This window comes from Oryctolagus cuniculus, chromosome 4 (genome assembly GCF_964237555.1).
Source record: "Oryctolagus cuniculus chromosome 4, mOryCun1.1, whole genome shotgun sequence".
Taxonomy (NCBI): Eukaryota; Metazoa; Chordata; class Mammalia; order Lagomorpha; family Leporidae; genus Oryctolagus; species Oryctolagus cuniculus.
In genome coordinates, this window is record NC_091435.1 from 109,994,494 (window position 1) to 110,016,658 (window position 22,165).

The following is a 22,165-nucleotide window of genomic DNA, read 5'->3' on the forward strand; positions in this document are numbered from 1 at the left end:
TGTTAAAATGGGACTTCAGACAGTTTTTATTTATAAATTTTCTTCAGTAGTGTCACAACTTTCAACAAGTTAGACAATAAAAAGAAACTGGAAAAAAAAAAGAAACTAATTCATTACAGCACATATATCACAGAAGACACAGAATTTTGTAAAAGGCTAGGGGAAAAGTATGAAGGTACTTATAAAGTTCATAGAAAAACAGAATTAAACGATTAACTTATTTGGGGGCTGGCACTGTGGAATAGTGCATGGAGCTTTCTGCAACACATCCCAGGCAGGGGCTGGTTCAAATTCCAGCAGCTCTACTTCCGATCAGCTCCCAGCCCATAGCCTGGAAAAACAGTGAAGGATGGCTCGAGTACTTGGGTCCCGGCCACTCACATGGGAGACCGAGGTGAGGCTCTAGGTTCCGGCGTTGGCCTGGCTCACCCTGGCTAGTGCAGCCACCTGGGAAGTGAACCAGCAGGTGCAAGATCTCTGTCTCTTTCTCTGCAACTCTGACTTTCAAATAAATAACTCAATCTTTTAAAAAAAAAAGCTTATTTTTGTGTACAAAATTTTTTAAATCCATGCAATTTTCATAATATGCATTTTCCACGAACTTTTTGAAGACCCTGAATACATTTATTGTCTTAGAATACCAAAAGTGTCCTACACAAAGCCACTATCATTTCTCCCTCTTCATTCATGAAGCAAGTATACCAAGACAGTTTTATGAGTAGCTGAAGACCTTTTCAGTATCCACCTTTCCTTACCTTACACATGCCATAGTCAGTGAGTTTAATGTGCCCTTCAGAGTCCAGTAATACATTATCCAACTTCAAATCTCTATAAATTATGCCTCGCTCATGAAGATAATTTAATGCTAGACTGATTTCTGCAGAGTAAAATCTAAAATAAAATAAAAAAATATGTCACTTGATTCAAATTTTTTTATTGTGGCAATTTTGTAGAGGAAGGCATTTAAATGCTACTCCCACCTGCAACTGGAAACCAAAAAATCCTATCGGAAGTTTTTTTCACTCTATGATTTTAGGGACTAACATTAAAAGTCTCATTTTAAAAAAATCTGAGGCCAAAACGCAATAAATGTTCCAGTTACTTGAAACTCACATATTCATAAAGTTATTAAGTTGAAAGTTTCAAGCAGTTCTTATTCTGATGCCCCAGATGAACCTGAGGCAGTTCCAACTCTTACAACTGTAGGCAAAGTTGGATACACATTTGTACATGTAAGTTTTCTAGAGTGCTCCCATAGCTTTCAATACTTCTCTAAGGGGCCAACGACATCAATCTACTTCCCTAAAACTAAGAACCACTGACAGACCTAGAGTAAAAAAGTTGAATACTCAAATCACTAAGTCCACACCAAGATTTGTTAAGTAACGAATTAAACTATTCTACAATCACAAATGAGAACATTTAAAAAGTACCACTGACTCACTGATAACCCAGATTTTAGCCTAAATAATGTAAGTGGAGCACCCCAGGTGGTTTATGGCTGCTTTAGTGCCAAATCATCATGCTTGTGTCTGCAGGCAGGTAAAGCAGACCTCCTTAGCCACTTCAAACTCTATGATCAGGGAACCCGAGTTCTTACGCTGCTCTTCAGCACCCAGGAAAGCAAAAATGGTGAAACCAGAACTGGCACTTTAACACAGTAAAAATCAGACCAGTGTTCCCAGGACCAACTGAACAAATGTACATTCAAAATTATAACATCGGTGGCTTTGCTACGTATGATGTGTGACCATTTTACAAAGCCTAAATTTATACAGCTAACACACATAGTAAATTATAATACATATACTATAATCATAACATGTAAATTAACTTTTTAAAAAATATTTGAAAGGCAGAGTTACAAAGAGAGGAAGACAGAGAGAGAGAGAGAGAGAGAGAGAGAGAAAGAGAGGGATCGAGATCTTCATCTGCTGATTCATTCACCAGATGGCTGGGGCTGGGCCAGGATGAAGCCAGGAGCCTGGAACTTCTTCCAGATCTCCTATGTGTGTAGGAGCCCAAGCATTTGGGCCACCTTCCTATGCTTTCCCAGGTTATTAGCAGGGAGCTAGATCAGAAGTGGAGCAGCTGGGTATCAAAGCAGCGCCAATATGGGATGCTGGCATTGCAGACAGAGGCTTAACCTGTTACACCACAACACCAGCCCCCTATAAATTAACTTTTAGCTTAGCCTCTACATGACTTACAAAGAAACAACCAGTATAAAATAAATTGTCAGGGCCAGCGCTGTGGTATAGCGGGTTAAGCCTGCATGAATGCCATCCTAGCTGTTATACTTCTGTTCCTGCTCCCTGCTAATGCACCTGGGAAAGCAGCACAGGATGGCCCAAGTGCTTGTGCCCCTGTACCCATGTGGGAGACTTGGGAGAAGCTCCTGGCTCCTTGCCTCTGCCTGGCCCAGCCCATTGCAGCCACTTGGGGAGTGAACCAGCAGAAGGAAGAGCTCTCTCTGTAATTCTTTCAAACAAACAAATCTCAAAAAAAAAAAAAGGCAGCAGCAGAATACAGCCTATCTTTCTTTAAAAATAAATAGTCTATGTTTTGCAACCACTACACATTAAAAGTCACACAATTCTGAAACAACTTCACTGTAAACAATTAACCAAAAACTTACCTGGCATGTTCCTCAGGAAGTTTTCGTTGTCGCTGCATGTGAAACATTAGATCTCCTCCATTTACATACTCTATGACAAAGAACAACCTACAACACGGGAGAGGACTCATGAAACCAATATCCAAAATGAGGAGGTGTAATCGCACTTCTAAATCCTTAAGAAACCAGTCACAATATAAAGAGCATCCCCTACGGTTTAGCCTTTAAAAGGTGCCAAGAATCTGGGGGGAAAAAAGGGTATCTAAATCACTTGTGATCATCACTTGAGATTTTTTTCCCTGTAGTTAAACTCTAGAAAACTTTAAGTCATAAAACTAGCATCCTGGGTATACTTAAATGGTTGGATTTCTCCCATCATTAATATAATCTGGCTCTTTCTTTTTTTGCCCAATGCATGTCATTTCCTAATGCTGATCCAGTGTCAGCTGGAGTAAGACACAACTGTTGTGTCCTCCATGACTTCTGTTTCATTAGTGGTAACAAGCAGATTCTTATGTGAAATATGAAAACAGACAAAGCCCAGTCATCGTTCTAGAACCTTCCAATCTTACCTGCTTTCTGTCTGAAAGCAGGAATGCAGTCCAACCAGAAAAGGATGATTAGATGCTTGCTCAAAAACGTGTTTCTCTGTCTGTACCCAGTCAATATCCTGTTTTAAAATAAGAAACAAATAGACGTCAAACTGAAATGATATCATCAAAATTAATGATAAATTTGTTCTTGGCAATTCAGTGAGGACAAATGCAATGCTTAATTAGGCTAAGAATCAAAATCGCTGATAATCATCAAATACCAATTTATATACAAGAAGAAAAATCCCACTGGTAAGTCTCAGTATTATGAAATGGTCTAGAAAACTTTTACAAGCTCTATTACATCCTCTGATACTAATATGGTTTGATTTTCATGCTTGAAAAATCTAATAAAGTCTAATAAGTTTAAATATCGCTTACAATCTGTTTGAAATACACATTTAAGAAAAGTAGCCTGAAATAATAAGGCATAAACACTGAGGTTTTCACTACAAAATTACTCGCAAGCATTTTAACAGTTGAGAAGTAATAAAGCTTCATTGTGCTTACCTCGTCATCATTGACAAGCTCTTTTTTGACAACTTTCATTGCATAAATACGATCTGTTTTTTTTAATCGAACCAACAGTACTTTGGCATAGCTTCCTCTTCCTATTACTCGGAGCAAATCAAAATCCTGAAGACCTAAGCTGGATGAAGCTTTGCCACTTTCCCTGGTGTTCATTGCCTGTTGAGAACATTTACATCAAAAAGTTATACAAGGAAAAATGTTGTACAGAATATTCCTGATACTTAGTTACAGCTATAATGATTTAAAATCTTTTTTTAACATAAAAATATTTTAAGTTTGTAATTCTCTCCTTGTATCATTCAAAGCACATATCTAATGAGTTTATGAGTTAAGAGAAGTGGTAACAGGAATTAAGAGAGTTGAAAACTAAGAAACGTTAAAGAACAACTTTAAAAAGATCCAATAAGCTTTAGGTATGGGGAATAAAAAAAAAACTTTGCTGACTAGGAGATTGGAGGTACTAGTGACAGGTAAAGTGTGTGGCTGTGGATAGGATAAGGATGACAGAGTAGGAGATCCAAGAATGGTTTTTCGGGGCTGTCACTATAACATAGTGGATAAAGCTGCTGCCTGCAGTGCCACCATTCCATATGGGCGCTGCTTCAAGTCCCAGCTGCTCCATTTCCAATCCAGCTTTCTGTTGTGGTTTGAGAAAGCAGTGTAAGATGGCTCAAGTCCTTAGGCCCCTGCACCCATGTGGGAGATCTGGAAGAAGCTCTTGGCTTCATATTGGTACAGCTCTAGCCGTTTTGGCCATCTGGGGAGTGAACCAGCAGATGGAAGACCTCTCTCTCTCTCTCTCTCTCTCTCTCTCTCTCTCCCTCTCTGTAACTGTGCCTTTCAAAAAATAAATAAATCTTTTTTTTAAAAGTATGGTTTTTCATATTAATTTTAGAACTTACAATGGGACATCAAGAGGAAAGTCTGCTGGAAACCTGATATATGAAATACAAGCTAGTGAGAGACACATTCAGAGGCACTCTGGGATACAGTCCAGCTGACTGAAGACAAGTTTCACCACAGAACACCAAGGGTGCTTTTGTACTGGATAACATGGAATGGCAAAGTAAGTCTTATAATGCATTTATAAGTAAATTTAAGTTTCTGGTAATTTTTCTCTATTTTCCTAAAGAATTATTTATTTTTAAAGGCATAGCAACAGAGATAGACAGACAATCTTCCATCTACTGGTCCACTCCCCAACTGGTTCTAACAGCCAAGGCTGGTACCAGGTCGAAGCCAGGAACCTAGAATTCCATCTGGTCTCCCACATGGGTGGCAGGGGCCCAAGTACTTGAGTCAACTTCTACTGCCTTCCCAGGCACATGAGCAGGAGGCTGAATCAGAAGCAGAACAGGAGGGTTGAACCAGGACTCCACTATGGGATGTAAGCCTCTCAAGTAGCAGGTTAACTCACTGTGCCATAACGCTGCCTGCTCGGGCAATTTTTAGAGAAGACTGAAGATAACCTTTTATTAGACACCTGTAAAGTCACCAGCACCTAATCTTCAGATGGCCCTATGAGAACAAAGTATGACTTCGGTGAGGAGTATCACAAAAAAGCAAAGAACAAGTTTTGAGACAGGCAAAGAAATTAGTAAACACACACACACACACACACACACACACACACACAGAGTATTGTGAAAACTGAAGGTAAATGACAATTTAAAAGAATGGTCATCCAAGAAACTAAAGAATAATTTGATTTGGTAACAATAATAAACAGAGAGAAGTGAAAAGAAACCAGACTAGGGCAGCTTAGGAAAGAAGAGAGTGGTTAAGAAAAAAGTCAATGATTAGATTTTGAATATGGCTGAATATGGACGGGGTGGTGGTATGGTGCAGTGTGTTAAGCCACTCTGAGATGTCAGCATCCCATATAGCACCAGTTCGAGTCCCAGCTGCTCCACTTCTGATCAAGCTACCTACTAATGTGCCTGGGAAAGCAGCAAAAGATGGTCAACGTGCTGGAAGCCCTGCCACCACTGATGTGGCAGACCCAGATGGAATTCTGGTTTGGCAGCTTCAGCCTGGCTTGGCCCCTGCCATTATGGCCATTTGGGGAGTGAACTAATGGATCAACATATTGCTCTGTATCTTTTCCTCTTCCTCTACTTCTATCTTTCAAAAAAAAAAAACTTAAAAAAATTAAAAAAAAATTTTTTTTGGAAATTATGAGAGAATCAAATGGAACATTAACAAAAGGCATGATAATAAGATTTAATGAAATAACAGAAGCCAGAAAATAGTGGAATGTCACCTTCAAAGGACCTTTACAAAAAATGAAACCTGCTGACCAGGAATTTTACACCCTGCAAAAATATCTCTCAAAATGAAAGTGAAGTAAAAACATTTTCAGGCAAACAAAACCTGAGAAAAATCTATCACTAGTATGTTCTCACTAAAGGAAATAGCAGAGTTCTTCAAGAAGAAAAAACAATCGCAGATGAAGGACACAGATGCAGGAAGGAAAGAAGAACAGAAAGGTAAAATGTAAGTATATCTAAACAGATGTTGGATAAAAAACACTAATACAGATAGAATTTTAAAGTATGACAAAAATAGCTCCTATGTCAGGAAGGGAAGAAATAGAAGATAAAGTATGCTAAAGTTATTATATTTTTGGAAAATGGCAAGTTTTATTAATAACTTGTATGAGTTGGGACCAGCACTGTGGCGTAGCAGGTAAATCCGCCACCTGCAGTGCTGGCATCCTATATGGGCGCTGGTTCACGTCTCAGCTTCTCCAATTTCCATCCAGCTCTCTGCTATGGCCTGGGAAAGCAATAGAGATAGCTCAAGACCTTGGGCCCCTGCAACTTCATGAGAGACCTGGAAGAAGCTCCTGGTTCCTGGCTTTGGTTTAGCTCAGCTCCAGCCATTGCGGCCAATTGGGGAGTGAATCAGTGGATGCAAGACCTCTCTCTCTCTGCCTCTCTCTGCCTCTTCTCTCCTCTCTCTGAATAACTCTGACTTTCAAATAAATAAATAAATCTTTAAAAAGAAAATAACTCATGGGGTCGGTGCCATGGTGCAGGTTAATCCTCTGCCTGCGGCGCCGGCATCCCATATGGGCGCCGGGTTCTAGTCCCAGTTACTCCACTTCCGATCCAACTCTCTGCTACGGCCTGGGATAGCAGTAGAAGATGGCCCAGGTGCTTGGGCCCCTGCACCCACATGGGAGACCCAGAAGAAACACCTGGCTCCTGTCTTTGGATTGGCGCAGCTCCAGCCGTTGTGGCCATCTGGGGAATGAACCAACAGAAGGAAGGTCTTTTTCTCCGTCTCTCCCTCTCACTGTCTGTAACTCTACCTCTCAAATAAATAAATAAAAATCTTAAAAAAAAAAAAAAAAAAAAAAAACTTGTATCAGTTAAGGATACAAGATGTAATCTTCATACTAACCAGTAACAGAGTGGAAAAAGAAGGCCAAACAAATGAAAAAAAAAAAAAAAGGAAAAGAAAACCCTAATAAGCTATCACTACATATTCACTAAATGAACTAAAATTTAAAAAGCCAACTACACAAAGTGTTGACAAGGATATGGAGGGGGCCAGCGCTGTGGTGGTGTGGTGAGTAAAGCCACCACTTGTAGTGCCAGCATCCCATATGAGCACTGGTTCAAGTCCCGGCTGCTCCACTTCCAATCCAGCTCTCTGCCATGGCCTGTGAAGGCAGTGGAAGATGGCCCAGGTCCTTGGGCCCCTGAACCTGAGTGGGAGACCTGAGGGAGGCTCCTGGCTCCTGGCTTCGGATAGGTGCAGCTCTGGCCGTTGCGGCCAATTGGGGAGTGAACCAGCAGATAGAAGACCTCTCTCTCTGCCTCTGCCTCACTGTTACTCTGACTTTCAAGTAAACAAAAACTTAAAAAAAAAAAAAAAAAAAGGATATAGAGCCAACAGAACTCTCATCTATTGCTGATGAAAGCAAAAATAACACAAATACTTTGGAAAATTATTTGCCATTGTCTATTAATAAAGTTGGATATACAAATGAATCAACAACTCCACTCCCAGCCCTATTCATACATCTAACAGAAATGTAGATACATGTGTGTCAGAGCACATTTACAAGAATGTTCACAGCAGGGGCCACACCATCTGTGACGCTGATATCCCACGTGGACACAGGTTCAAATCCCCGCTGCTCTAATTTTGTTCCTGATCCCTAATAATGTGCATGGGAAAGCAGCGGAGGATGGCCCAAGTCCTTGGACCCCTGCACCCACGTGGAGACCTGGATAAAGCTCCAGACTCCCTGGCTTCACGAAGCTGGAGCTGTTGCAGCTGGGAGTGAAACTAACTCTCTCTCTCTCTCCCCAACTCTTTTTCAAATAAATAAATAAATATTTGTAAAGAAAATGTTAACAGTAGCATATCCTAATAATCTCAATCTGGGGGAAAATATCAATAGCAGGACAGATAGAATCGATAAAGTAGTGAAAATGAAGGAAGAACTCCTACATGAAACACAGCTGCACCTCATAGACACAATGTTGAGTGAAAGAAGCTACAACAAAAGAATACATGATTTATGAGTCCATTTATATAAAATTTAGGGGAAAAAAGAAAAAACTAACACGTGGTGTTGTGATAGTGTGTTACTTTTAGGGGCGAAGGGTGTGTTAGCAACTGGGAGAAGGAACAAAATGACTTTTGGGACACTAGTAAAGCCTACTTCTTGATCTGAGAGGTCATTACATAGTGTTACTTTGTGAAAATCCATCTAGCTAGACTCATGATTTGCACACTTTTCTGTTTGTATGCTATTCTTCAATTTAAAAATATATTAGCTGGCGCCGCGGCTCACTAGGCTAATCCTCCACCTGCGGCACCGGCACCCTGGGTTCTAGTCCCAGTTGGGGCACCGGATTCTGTCCCGGTTGCTCCTCTTCCAGTCCACCTCTCTGCTGTGGCCTGGGAGTGCAGTGGAGGATGGCCCAAGTGTTTGGGCCCTGCACCCGCATGGGAGACCAGGAGGAAGCACCTGGCTTCTGGCTTCGGATCAGCGCAGCACGCCGGCCGTAGCGGCCATTTGGGGGTGAACCAACCGAAGGAAGACCTTTCTCTCTGTCTAACTCTGCCTGTCAAAAAAAAAAAAAAAAAAAAAAAAAAAAAAAAGTATATTAAGGGGGCCGATGCTGTGGCACAGTGGGTTAATGCTTTGGCCTGAAGGCCGGCATCCCATATGGGTGCTGGTTCGAGACCCAGCTTCTCTACTTTCTATCCAGCTCTCTGCTATGGCCTGGGAAAGCAGCAGAAAATGGCCCAAGTCCTTGGGCCTCTGCACTCACGTGGGAGACCCGGAAGAAGCTCCTGACTCCTGGCTTCGGATTGGCACAGCCCCAGCCATTGCGGCCATCTGGGGAGTAAACCAGTGGATGGAAGACCTCTCTCTCTATCTTTCTCTTTCTCTTTCTGCCTCTGCTCTGTGTAACTCTTTCAAATAAATAAATAAATCTTTAAAAAAAAGTATATTAAGGAGCAAGCCTTTGGCACAGTAATTACAATATTGCTTGGGACAACCACATCCCCTGTTGGAGTGTCTGGTGCAAGTCCTGGCTCCTCCACTTCCAATTCCCACTTCTTGCTAATGCACACCCTGGGAAGCAGCAGATGATGGTCCAAGTACTTTGGTTTTGGGCACCCATGTGGGTGAGACCTGGATGTGGGCTCCTGGCTTCAGCCTGGCTCAGGCCTGACTTTTGCAGGCATTTAAGTAGTGAATCAGCTGATAGAAGCTCACTCTCTGTACATCTGCCGTATAGATATTCACATACACATACATAGAAGAGAGAGGGAGAAAGAAGAAGAAGGAGAGGGAGGAGGAGGAGGAAACAAAAAACTGAAAAAAAAAAAAAATCTAATCAAAATTGAAAGATCTCTACAATGAAAACTAGAAAACACTGACGAAAGAAACTGAAAGACAACACAAAGAAATATATGTTGAAGAATCATTATCATTATTATCAATGATAATCAATATTATTAATAATCAATATCATTAAAATGCCCATACTGCCCAAAGTGATTTACAGATTCAATTCAATCTATCAAAATCCCAATCACATTTTTCACAAAACTAGAAAAAACATTACAATTTTGTATGAAATCACAAATGACATTAAATTGTAGAGTAATTTTCAGCAAAAAGAACAAAGGAGAACACATTATACTACTTGACTTTAAACTATATTACAAAGCTACAGTTCCTGAAATAGTATGGTGGGGCTGGCATTGTGGCATGGGTTAGGCTGCCACCCACAACACTGGCATCCCATACTTGAGCATCAGTTCTAGTCCCACATGATCTGTACCCAATCCAACTCCCTGCTAATACAACTGGGAAAGCAGTGGAGGATGGCCCAAGTACATGGGCCCCTGCCGCTCACATGGGAGACCAGGATGGATGGAGCTCCTTGCTTTAGCCCATCCCAGCCCCAGCCACTGCAGCCACTTGGGGAGTGAACCAGCAGTGGAAGATCTCTTAACCCCCACCCCCGTCACTCTGTCCAAATAAATAAAATCTTAACAAAAAATAGTGTGGCCAGGCATAAAGGCAAACAGACCAAGGGAACACAATAGAGACCCTAGATATAAATCCACACATATATAGTCAACTGATCTTTGACAGTGTTACTAAGGACACAGATTGGAGGGAGAACGGATTTTTTTTCAGTAAGTAGTGTTGAGAAAATTGGATATCCACATGCTTCTAGATCAGACCCCAAAAGCACAGGACACAAAGCAAAAACAAATGGAATTTCAGCAAACTTCAGAGCTTCTGCACAGTAAAGGAAACCAATCTACAGAGTGAAGAGAGTCTCCAGCATGGGGGAAAATATTTGTAAGTTATACATCTGGGAACTCAAACAACTCAACAGTAAATAAACCAAATAATCCAATTGAAAAAATGAGGTAGATATAAACAGACATTTTTCAAAGGAAGACATACAAATGGTTAAGAGGTATGTGGAAAAATGCTTAACATCACTAATCATCAGGGAAATATAAATCAAAACCACAGAGATAGCACATCATTCCAGTTAGAACGGCTATCATCAAAGAGGCGAAGACAGCAAGTGCTGGCAAGGATACTGAGAAAGGGGTCAGCCCTTGCACACTGTTGGTAGGAATGTAAATTAGTATAGCTATTGGGGAAAACATTATCAAGGTTCCTCAAAAAACTAAAAGTAGGCATACTATATGATCCAGCAATCTCAGTACTGGGAACATATCCAAGGCAAATGAAACCCATTTGTCAAAGAGATAATCTGCACTGCCACGGTCACTACAGGACTATTCATAATAGCCAAGAAATGGAAACAACCTAAATGTCCACAAACTGATGAAGGGATACAGAAACTGTGGTACCAAAACACAATGGAATAATATTGAGTCAGAAAAAGGGATGAAATCTTGTCATTTGCAATGTCATGGATGGAACTGGAGGTCGTTGTGTTAAGTGAAATATATTGGGCATAGAAAGGCAAGTAGTGTATGACCTTACTTTTATGTGGACTCTAAAACAGTTGATCTCAGATTTGGCATAATGTCTCTTGGGTTGAAGGTCCCTGCCACCCATGTGGGAAACATGGATTAAGTTTCCAGCTCTTGGTTTCAGCATGGCCCAGACCCAGCTGTTGCAGACATTTGGGGAGAGAATTACCAGATGGGAGCTGTCTGCCTCTCTCTGCCTTTCAAACAAACAAATAAAAAGTTAAGCTCACAGAGATTGAGAGTAGAATGGCTGTTAACAGTGGTTGGGCACAGCAAAGGGAGGAAGGGAAAAATTTTAAAATGGAAATATATTAAAAATCATGAAGATAAAGGCAGATTAGCAGGAAATAGTAGCCAACCAAAGTAATAATAATAATAGTATTAGTAATAATAATGGTAATGAGAGTTCCCAAAAGGATCAAAAAGCTATAGAACCAGCAAGGAAGAAATAAAAAGAAAACATAAAAAGAACATTGGCAGAAGAGTTTCTATTCCTCATTATTAGGAATTTCCTCTTGTGACTGACTCATTCAACCTATGAACAAAATAAGAACTGCAGGACAGATTTAAGTGGTAACAACCTTTAAAATATAAAAATAAATATGCACCTGAAAGAAGAGTTGGAAGACTAGACATAAAAGAGTTGACTAGACATAGAAGCTGTTGACTAAAGTAGACAGAACAAGGAACCATAGGTGACCAAGAGATTTCAAAATAACACAGGAGTGAAAGAAGACAGCAGACAAAACAAAAGTGGTCACGTGCTGATCACTGTTTTAACTGAGTGATGGATACTGAGACTTTGCATTCTGTCTACTTTCACTGATGCTTGAAATTTTTCATAATAAAATGCTGGGTTTTTAGAAAAGGTAACCAAGATGTAATACATCTACCAAACATGAAAGAGAAAGGAAAAGGGTGAGGTTGTATGAACTAAACCTATACACTTGAAAAACAGAAATATAAACATTATTGCCCCAACTAGAAATGGTTAAAAAGTGTTGCCTCTAAGAAGTCAAACTGGTAGTAGAAAGTATGAGGCATGATAATCTTTTATACAAGCACTTTTTAAAAAATTATCATTTTCAATATTCTAAATTAAAATTTACTGTTTGAAAAACATAAAAAGCTTAACAGAAGAAAACAGTGGCAGTAAAAATATTTAATCGTTCATACTTTCAATGAGCAATCCCACAAAATGGAATTATATGTATATTTTAAATAATATTACCAAGTATTATAAATGCTATTCTTAAACACACTATAAAATTTAGGTTATGTTATCCTAAGTCATTCCACTAGAATATTTCCTAATTTAAATCAAAATAGTGATTACTAAATTAAATTAGAATACAGCTCTTTAATCATTGAAAATCAGTCCAGGGGCTGGTGCTGTGACGTAGCGGGTAAAGCCGCCGCCTGCAATCCAGAATCCCATATGGACACCAGTTCAAGTCTTGGCTGCTCTACTTCTGATCCAGCTCTCTGCTATGGGCCCTTGCCTCTGTATGAGAGACCTAGAAGAGGCTCCTGGTTCCTGGCTTTGGATGGGCACAGCTCCAGCCATTGCAGCCAATTGGGGAGTGAACCAGCAGATGGAAGACCTCTCTCTCTCTCTTTTTGCCTTTCCTTCTCTCTCCGTGTAACTCTTTCAAATAAATAAATAAATCTTTAAAAAAAAAAAAAAGAAAGAAAGAAAATCAGTCCTGTATTATGACCTAAAATCTAAGCAGGTCAATGTGTCATTTCCTAAATTGTTCAGTCTTACTAAAAAAAAAAAAAGGCAGAATGCACCATAAGATATTATCTTACCTCCTTTTCTTCACCAACTTGGTCCAAACTCTCATGACTTGAAGGATTATATGGAATTACTAAAAACCAAATTTCAAACATCATTAATTCATCTATTAATTCGTCACTAATTCATCTGTTAAAGTTTTTTCCTGATTGTATTGTATTTTGAAGTTTCATTTCTAAGTTTTCATTATTTAAAGCTGAACACTTACCCTACAATATGACAAATCATTTGTGAAAGTTAAGCATTAAATCCTAATTTTCAGTAGTAAAGAGAGCAAAAATACCAACCTGGTATTCAAGTGCTGTTTTGAAGAAATATTTTCATTATTTTTTAAACTCCTCTTTATAAATTAATTAAACAATTATTTCTTATAAGGTTGACTCTGTAAATCCTTTTAACCCTTCAGCATGATTGAAGCATAGAGATGATTTTCATTTTTACTCCCTTCATACTCAAAATACTCCTGCTGACAAAGGTCAGACTTCTTTCCTTAAAGCTACTTGAGTGGTAGATGGCTGGCTTAGTCGGTAAGATGCCTTGTGTCTCACATCTGACTGCCAGGGTTTGACCCCCACTCCAGCTCCTGATTTCAGCTTCCCGACAGCTCAGGTACATGGGTCCCTGCCACCCAGATGGACTGAGATCCTGGCTTCGGTCTGGGGGAGCCCAACCTGTTGCAGGCATTTGGGGAGTTAACTAGCAAATTGGGAAGTGCTCTCTGTCTCTCAAACACATAAATACTGTTTTCTTCAGAAGCTAGTTGGGGCAACAGCAACCTACATTTCAAAGCTTCAGGCTTCAAGCTTCTTCCATGACAAAAGACTGTATTCTGTCCTTCCAAAGAAAATTCCTGCTTTTCTGTTCTTGATTCAGCTCAGATCAGGATGCTCTACTCCCTTTAACTGATCTCCAAATTTCCCAGACACTACTTTAAGGCCTTGCATCTACCTAACCTTTTAACTCATATCACCTTTTTAGAAATACTTATGCTGTATCTCTATATCTTTTATTTAACTTCTATTTCTGATAGTAAAGGCTTAATAAAAACAGGTTGCTTGGGCCGGCACTGTTGTGTATAGATAAAGCTGCCGCCTGCAGTGCAGGCATCCCATATAGGCACCTATTTAAGTCCTGGCTGCTCCACTTCCAATCCAGCTTTCTGCTATGGCCTGGGAAAGCAGTGGAAGATGGCCCAAGTCCTTGGGCTCCTGCACCTAAGTGGGAGACCTGGAAGAAGCTCCTGGCTCCTGGCTTCAGATCGGCACAGCTCCAGCTGCTGTGGCCATCTGGGGAGTGAACCTGCAGATGGAAGACCTCTCTCTCCGTCTCTACCTCTCTCTGTAACTCTTTCAAATAAATAAAATAAATCTTAAAAAAAAAAAATCTAAGTTTGCTGAATATAAAGGAGTCTCAAAGGAAAATTATATGAACTAGAAAAAATAGTCTTTTTTTTACTTAATATAGTTGTCTTTTTAAAATGCCAAGTATGCATGTTAAATATTGTGACTGAAATTACCACCACAAATACGCTTACCTACTTTTATTTGAGAAGAACATAGATGTTTTAAACAGGAGTAAAAGAGCCATCTAAAGAAGCCTCTAAAGGTTACTTTGTTAAGGAATAATAAAGAACAAGAGTTGGGGTGGACAATCTTACCTGTCTGAGGGTGGTCCGAATGCATGGATGACTGGTCCAAAGGCATCATTGGTTCCTACAAGCAATTCCAAAGACAGAGACTCAGCAGATTCTTTATTTTATTTTATGAAGCCATACAATATACCTTTGAATGAGGTAGTGTTGGTCATACTTTATAGAAAAGAACCACAAAATTAATTCCAGATTATTTATGAGAAATCAAATCAAACTCCTAAATATTCTCATTTGTTTCTCTCCTATGTCACCTATTCCTCCTTCACGCTCCATTTTTGTCTTTAGCAGAATCCCTAGATTGTCAGTTCTTTAGCAGAGGTCCAGAGACAGACTTTAGAATGTTTACAATCTCACTAAAATTATTTGTAAAAATTTGTGTTTCCCATTTTTTAAAGATGTTAATGGCCTAAAAAAGGAAAAGAAAACTTCTTAGAAACCAATTTACCTATCAGTCATCTCAGGAACAATGCTAATTCAACCAAAATTGTTAGTAATTCAGTAATCTTAGAACCAAGTTTAATGAATATCATCAGGAAAAATTAAACTTGAAAAAGCATTAATTATACAATTATAACTTTAAGGATATCATAGGAATAGGTTCATAAGTAAACATATAGATTTTTAAATGAATTCAACATCCATCCTTTATGTCTTTTATACCAATATAATCACAAACCCTGCCTTTCTTTCCTTCTACATGTATGTAGAAATACAACTCGTGGAGTGGGCTTATCATGGGGCAGTGGGTTAAGCCACCACTTGGGATATACACATGTCTCACATCAGAGTGCCTAGTTCAAGTCCCAGTTACTCCATTTCTTTTTTTTTTTTTAATTTTATTTATTTATTTATTTATTTGACAGGCAGAGTGGACAGTGAGAGAGAGAGACAGAGAGAAAGGTCTTCCTTTGCCGTTGGTTCACCCTCCAATGGCTGCTGCGGCCGGCGCGCTGCAGCCGGCGCACCGCGCTGATCCGGTGGCAGGAGCCAGGAGCCAGGTGCTTTTCCTGGTCTCCCATGGGGTGCAGGGCCCAAGCACCTGGGCCATCCTCCACTGCACTCCCTGGCCACAGCAGAGAGCTGGCCTGGAAGAGGGGCAACCGGGACAGAATCCGGCGCCCCGACTGGGACTAGAACCCGGTGTGCCGGCGTCGCTAGGCGGAGGATTAGCCTAGTGCCAGTTACTCCATTTCTGATCCAGCTTCCTTCTATTGTGCCTGGGAAGGCAGCAGATGATGGCTCAAGTCCCTGCCACCCACAGAGAGACTTAGAATGAGGTTATATACTCCTGGGTTCAGCCTGGCCAGCCCTGGTTGTTGTGGGCATTTGGGGAGTGAACCAGAGGATGGAAGATCCTTCACTCTCTGACATTCTGCCTTTGAAATAAATTAATTAAACACCCCCACACACAATCTGCATTCACTGACCTTGAAAAATTTGCTATTGCTCTTTGGTTTGCAATAGGATGTGAAAGAAAAATCTCTGCACTTTCTGCCTTTGTGGCACCCTGGAATGAACTGGAGAATACATTTGCAGTCTAGAAAACTTGGGTAATATTCCTTCTTTTTTCAGTAACAAAATTGGCAATTACTTTGGGTCTCTCACTGCTCATCATAACTGGCAGCTGCTTGTCATGTACTCAACACCAGGACTTTGAAAAAATAGCACTGCTGTTACCTTGAGCTCCTCATTTATTTTGATCATGATATGCTTGGAGTGAAGGCATTGTTTCTAAGGAAAAAACACTGTCATGTGGACACCTAAGTATAGCCACAGTAAGCTGGATAAACTATGTTTGTAATTTTTAACTTTTTGCTTTTCCCTAAGATTGGATTTTCCGGGGCTGGCATTGCAGCACCTCGGGGTAAACTGCTGCTTATCATGCCAGCACCCCATATAGAAGCACCAGCTTGAATCCCAGCTACTGTGCTTCTGATTCAGCCCCTGGCTCACACACCTGGGAAAGCAGCAGAAGATGGTCCAAATGCTTGGATCCCTGCCATCTATGTGGGAGACCCAGATGGAGTTCCTCGCTTCAGCCTGGCCCAGCCCTGGCTGTTGCAGCTATTTGGGGAATGAACCAGCAGATGGAAGATCTCTTTCTCTGTCTCTCCCTGTCACTTGCCTTTCAAATAAATAAAATAAATCATAAAATCAAAAAGGCTTGGACTTTTCTCCTAACTACAAACCTGTTCTTAACCTTATATGAACTAGATAAATAACTGCAATTCCAAAAAGCCACAAGTAATTTTTTTTAATTTTGTTTAAAAGACAGAGAACACACACACAGGGAGACATTCACTGGTTCACTCTCCAAATGTCTGCAAAGTGAGGGATGGGCCAGGCTGAAGCCAAAAGACAAAAACTCATCTAACGGGGCTGGTGCGGTGGCACACTAGGTTAATCCTCCACTTGCAGCGCCAGCATCCCATATGGGCGCCGGGTTCTAGTCCTGATTGCTCCTCTTCCAGTCCAGCTCTCTGCTGTGGCCCGGGAAGGCAGTGGAGGATGCCCAGGTGCTTGGGCGCCTGCACCAGCGTGGGAGACCAGGAAAGAAGCTCTTGGCTCCTGGCTTAGGATCGGCATAGCTCTGGCTGTGGCGGCCTTTTGGGGAGTGAACCAAGGGAAGGAAGACCTTTCTCTCTGCCTCTCTCACTGTCTATAACTCTGTCAAATAAATAAATAAATCTTAAAAAAAAAAAAAAAAAAACCTACTCATCTAAGTCTCCCATGTGGGTGGCAAGAATCCAAGCACTTGAGTCATTATCTTTTGACTCCCAGGATTGTGCATTAGGAGAAACCTGGATTGGAAGCAGATGAGTTGGAACTAGACCAGGTACCATGTGGGCAGGCATCCCAAGCAGCAACTTAACTGCTGTGACAACAGCCCTCTCCATTTATGTTTTTTTTTTTTTTTTTCATTTTACTTGAAAGGCATAGAGGAACATGGCATAATCGTTCTAAAGTAGTTTAGAAAGATGTATCCTGACCTTTAAAATGCCTTTTTTCAGAATGGGCATTTGGCAGTGGTTAAGCTATTGCTTTGGATGCCTACATCCTATATGGAAGTATCTGAGATCAAATTCTCACCTCTGCTTCTAATCCAGTTTCCTGATGACACACCTAAGAAGCAGATGATGGCCCAATAATCCGAGTGAGAGCCAGATAGAGTTTCTGGCTTCTGGCATTAGCTGGGCCCACCCTAGCTGTTGCAGCCATTTGGGGAGTGATCCAGCAGATGAAAGATCTCTCTCTCTCTCTCTCTGCCTTTCAAATAAATAAATAAATAAATAATTTTAAAAGATTTATTTATTTGAAAGGCAGAGTTACAGAGAGAGGGAGGGAAAGACAGAGAGAGATCTTCCATCCGCTAGTTCACTTCCCAAAAGGCTGCATCGGCCTGCACTGGGCCAGGAGCTTCTTCCAGATCTCCCACATGGGTGCAGGGGCCCAAGCACTTGGGCCCTTTTCTGCTGCTTTGAGACCATTAGCAGGGAGCTGGATCAGAAGCGGAGCAGCCAGGACTTGGATTAGTGCCCATCCAGGAATGCTGGTGCTGCAGGCAGTGCTTTCACCTGCTGCACCACGCGCCAGCCCTACACATAAATTTTTTTAATGCAATTCTTTTAACTCAGTAATTCTACTTCTGGATCCTTAAGGAAGTAAGATTTATCTTTCAGAACGTTCATTATGATTTTCTTTATAGGAAATTTTAGAAAACAACTCAAATATTCTGTCACAGGGAACAAGTTAAATAAATTATGGCACAGACCTACAACAAACTATGCTAAAAATGATAAGGGTATGCATAGATAGGGGAAGGTAACAATTGTTCAGTGAGAAAAGGATGCAGTAGGTGCACAGTGAGTTAAGCCAGTTCCTGTGATGCCGGCATCCCATATGGGCACTGGTTTGTGTCCCAGCTGCTCCATTTCCAACACAGCTCCCTGCTAATGGCTTGGAAAAAGCAACGGTGGATGGCCTGAGTGCCTGGGTCCCTGCCACCCACATGGGAGACCTGGATACAGCTCCTGGCTCCTGGCTTCAGCCTGGGCAAGGCTGGATGTTGCGGCCAACCAGGGAGGGAACCAGCAGGTGGAAAATCTCTCTTTCTATCTCTTTTTCTGTAACTGTGACTTTCAAAATGAATGAACAAATCTTAAAATGGGTGTTATACACTAATGAGTTTAGCTTAATAAAGAGGGGAGAAAATCTCTTAAATGGTTCTCCCCACATCTTTCTAATTTGGACCTGCAGATCAACAAATAAATGATATCCCAGAAACAAGTGTCATCATAGTCATTTCAAGTTTCAAAGTTTACAACATGTGAATTAGAACATAAAGCATTCCTATTCACACTGTAATAACTTTCTGAAACAGTAATTCCTTAATACTCATATAACTTAGCCCCTGATTTAGTAGTGTTATCAAGTATACCCTATTAAAAGACATTTTTCTCTTACCGGTGGCAAAGAATGCCGTCCACATTCAATTGTGACGAGTTTGTGGCACTTCTTATGAACCAGCAGCTTGCAGTTGATGCACTTATATCCCTGGCGTCCCAGTCCCCATATTCGGTCCGTGCAGATAGCACAGTGAGCACGCTGGAAAAAGTAATTCCACAATGTTTTCCTAACAAAATACGGTCATAATCATTTCCCAACAGTTTGTTCATAAGATGGTGAAAGTAAGTGGCTTCTCCAGCTCGATTCCTTTCATCACGTTATCAACTGCCAGTTCATGGCTAAACAAAACTTCCTCATACATAATTTTTCAAAAGTTATGATGGTCAGTGAAAAACAACAAACAAGAGCCCTTGTTTTAAAGAGACATGAAATTTGCAGCCATGTTCTTTCTAAGGCCAAGAGTTCTCCATTTTCACATAAGAAAGTTCAGAGTAATGAAAACAGAGTAAGTGAATTAAACCTGAAATACATATGGCCTTCTAGACTGTTCAATGGTCAAACTAAAGCCCTGCTTTCTTAAAGCAGAACATCTAAAGTGATTTTCATGTCAAAGCCTTTTTAAATACTAATGCTGCTGAGGCCGGCACCGCGGCTCACTAGGCTAATCCTCCACCTGCGGCACCGGCACACCGGGTTCTAGTCCCGTCAGGGCGCCGGATTCTGTCCCGATTGCTCCTCTTCCAGTCCAGCTCTCTGCTGTGGCCCGGGAGTGCAGTGGAGGATGGCCCAAGTGCTTGGGCCCTGCACCCACATGGGAGACCAGGAGAAGCACCTGGCTCCTGGCTTCGGATCAGCACGGTGCCCCAGCCACAGCGGCCATTGCGGGGTGAACCAACGGAAAAGGAAGGCCTTTCTCTCTGCCTCTCCCTCTCACTGTCCACTCTGTCAAAAAAAAAAAAAAATATTAATGCTGCTGAGAATAAAAGAATTTGGGAATCTCAGGTGGTTGTTTCTATGCACATTAAATAATTCAGAATATAAATTTGCAGTTATCAAAAGTATAAAAATAAGAAATTCAGGAGACTGCCTGCATTCAACCGTTGGCTCCACCATTTACCAGCTGTGTCATCTGGGGCAAGTTACTTAACTGCTTGCACTTTAGTTTCCTCATCTGCACTACAGAAATATATAGCACCCATCTCACAGGGTGGGTATAAGGAATCAATGAGTCAGATATAAAGCATCTGGCAAAGTACAGTACAGTACAGCTATATAAGTGTATGATATTATTATTATTTTTCAACATCATGAAAATTCATTTTTGGCAGTAAATGGTTTGAAACATAAACTTCTTATTTTCTGGCCACCATGAAATATATTTAAAAATCCAATTTTCTTATTGCTAGATAATCATATACTTAATCATTCAATCTGAAGCTTTTTTTTTTGACAGGCAGAGTCAGACAGTGAAAGAAAGGTCTTCCTTCTGTTGGTTCACCCCACAAATGGCCACTACGGCCAGCGCGCTGCACCGATCCGAAGCCAAGAGCCAGGCGCCTCCTCCAGGTCTCCCATGTGGGTGCAGGGCCCAAGCACTTGGGCCGTCGTTCACTGCCTTCCCGGGCCACAGCAGAGAGCTGGACTGGAAGAGGAGCAACCGGGACTAGAACCGGTGCCCCAACTGGGACTAGAACCTGGGGTGCCGGCGCTGCAGGCAGAGGATTAGCCTAGTGAGCCGCGGCGCTGGCCCAATCTGAAGCATTTTTAAGAGTGTAAAGGATGCTATTAAAAATTACATAGGGAACCAGCGCTGTGGCAGAGCAGGTAAAGCCACTGCCTGCAGTGCTGGCATCCCATGTGGACACTGATTCAAATCCCGGCTGTTCCACTTCTGATCCAGCTCTCTGCTATGGCCTGGGAAAGCAGTAGAAGATGGCCCAAGTCTTTGCATCCCTGCATTCATGTGGGAAAACCTGGGGGAAGCTCCTGGCTCCTGGCTTCGGATCAGAGCAGCTCTGGCCTTTGCGGCCAATTGAGGAGTGAACCAGCAGATGGAAGACCTTTCTCTCTACTCCTCCTTCTCTCTCTGTGTAACTCTGACTTTCAAATAAGTAAATAAAATAAATCTTTAAAAAAAATTACATATGGTCCAGCTACTAAATACTTTAAAAGAAAATAAGGCTTAATTACAAAACTACCTTTCTTTCATAGAAGAAAGGGAAAAAAAAAGTCTGACATTATCAGAATGCAACAAACTGTATTTACCCTATTGAACCTCTTGGCTTGAAACGTATGACCATTTGCACAGTAAAGCTTTCTCCAGCGGCGGGCACCTCTGCGGTAGATGGATTCTGAAGTGATTATGAATTAAAACAAAAGAAAAGAGAAGAGCAAGCTTGAGTAGAAGTCAGTTTCTAATAAAGTCTTTAATTTTTTTCATGATATCCATTCCAAGTAAAAGCATACATACTGCTTAGAAACTTGAAATTGAAAAAGTTAAAGGTTCATCAAGACAAAATAGACAAAAAGACGTTAGCCTTGGCCATTACTGCATTTAAGGAATGCACTGGAAGGTAGTATCTTGCTGTTTATCTCTCCTCTGTCTCTCTAATTCTCAAATAAATAAAAATAAATTTGAAAAACAGTAGAAAATATAAACATTTGAATAACAATTGCTTTTGTTTTTTCAAAATTTACATTTCATTTAGAAAGTTTTTTAAACCTTTTCTATCTAAGAATTAGTCAAGATTCAGGCTTTGCCTTTGGTTGTTACAATTTTTAGTCTCCTTAATGTAATCTAAAACATTCACTTTGCCTTGTTTTTATTTGTTTTCTCACAGTGTTGACTTTTTAGAGTCTAGGCAGTTGTCTTATAGCCCACATGCTGGATTTGTCTGTTTCCTTACGATCAGAATCATTGTTAAATACTTTCAGCAAAACTAATACATAGTAAAGGGTATTTCTTATGTTATTACATCAAGAGGTACAGAAATGTCAGAATTTTGATTCCCATTACTAATCTTGATCACTACTATATGTAGTGATTCTAGATCTCTTCACTGTGA

At 40.8% G+C, this 22,165-nt stretch overlaps 1 protein-coding gene and 1 pseudogene across 2 annotated transcripts in view; one reads left to right on the forward strand and one right to left on the reverse strand.

Annotated features, from left to right (window-relative positions):
- Positions 1–22,165, reverse strand: part of PRKCI (protein kinase C iota) — a 122,846-nt gene that overhangs the window by 16,404 nt on the left and 84,277 nt on the right. For both annotated transcript variants that reach the window (XM_051859127.2, XM_002716402.5), the window contains exons 5-12: positions 21,366–21,451; positions 19,158–19,298; positions 14,700–14,754; positions 13,057–13,115; positions 3,721–3,897; positions 3,190–3,287; positions 2,639–2,725; positions 756–891 (exon numbers count right to left, since the gene is read on the reverse strand). In XM_051859127.2, coding sequence (XP_051715087.1) covers positions 756–891; positions 2,639–2,725; positions 3,190–3,287; positions 3,721–3,897; positions 13,057–13,115; positions 14,700–14,754; positions 19,158–19,298; positions 21,366–21,451 — 839 coding nt within the window. The remainder of the gene's footprint in view (positions 1–755; positions 892–2,638; positions 2,726–3,189; positions 3,288–3,720; positions 3,898–13,056; positions 13,116–14,699; positions 14,755–19,157; positions 19,299–21,365; positions 21,452–22,165) is intronic.
- LOC127483070 (small nucleolar RNA SNORA31) lies at positions 16,107–16,225 on the forward strand (annotated as a pseudogene).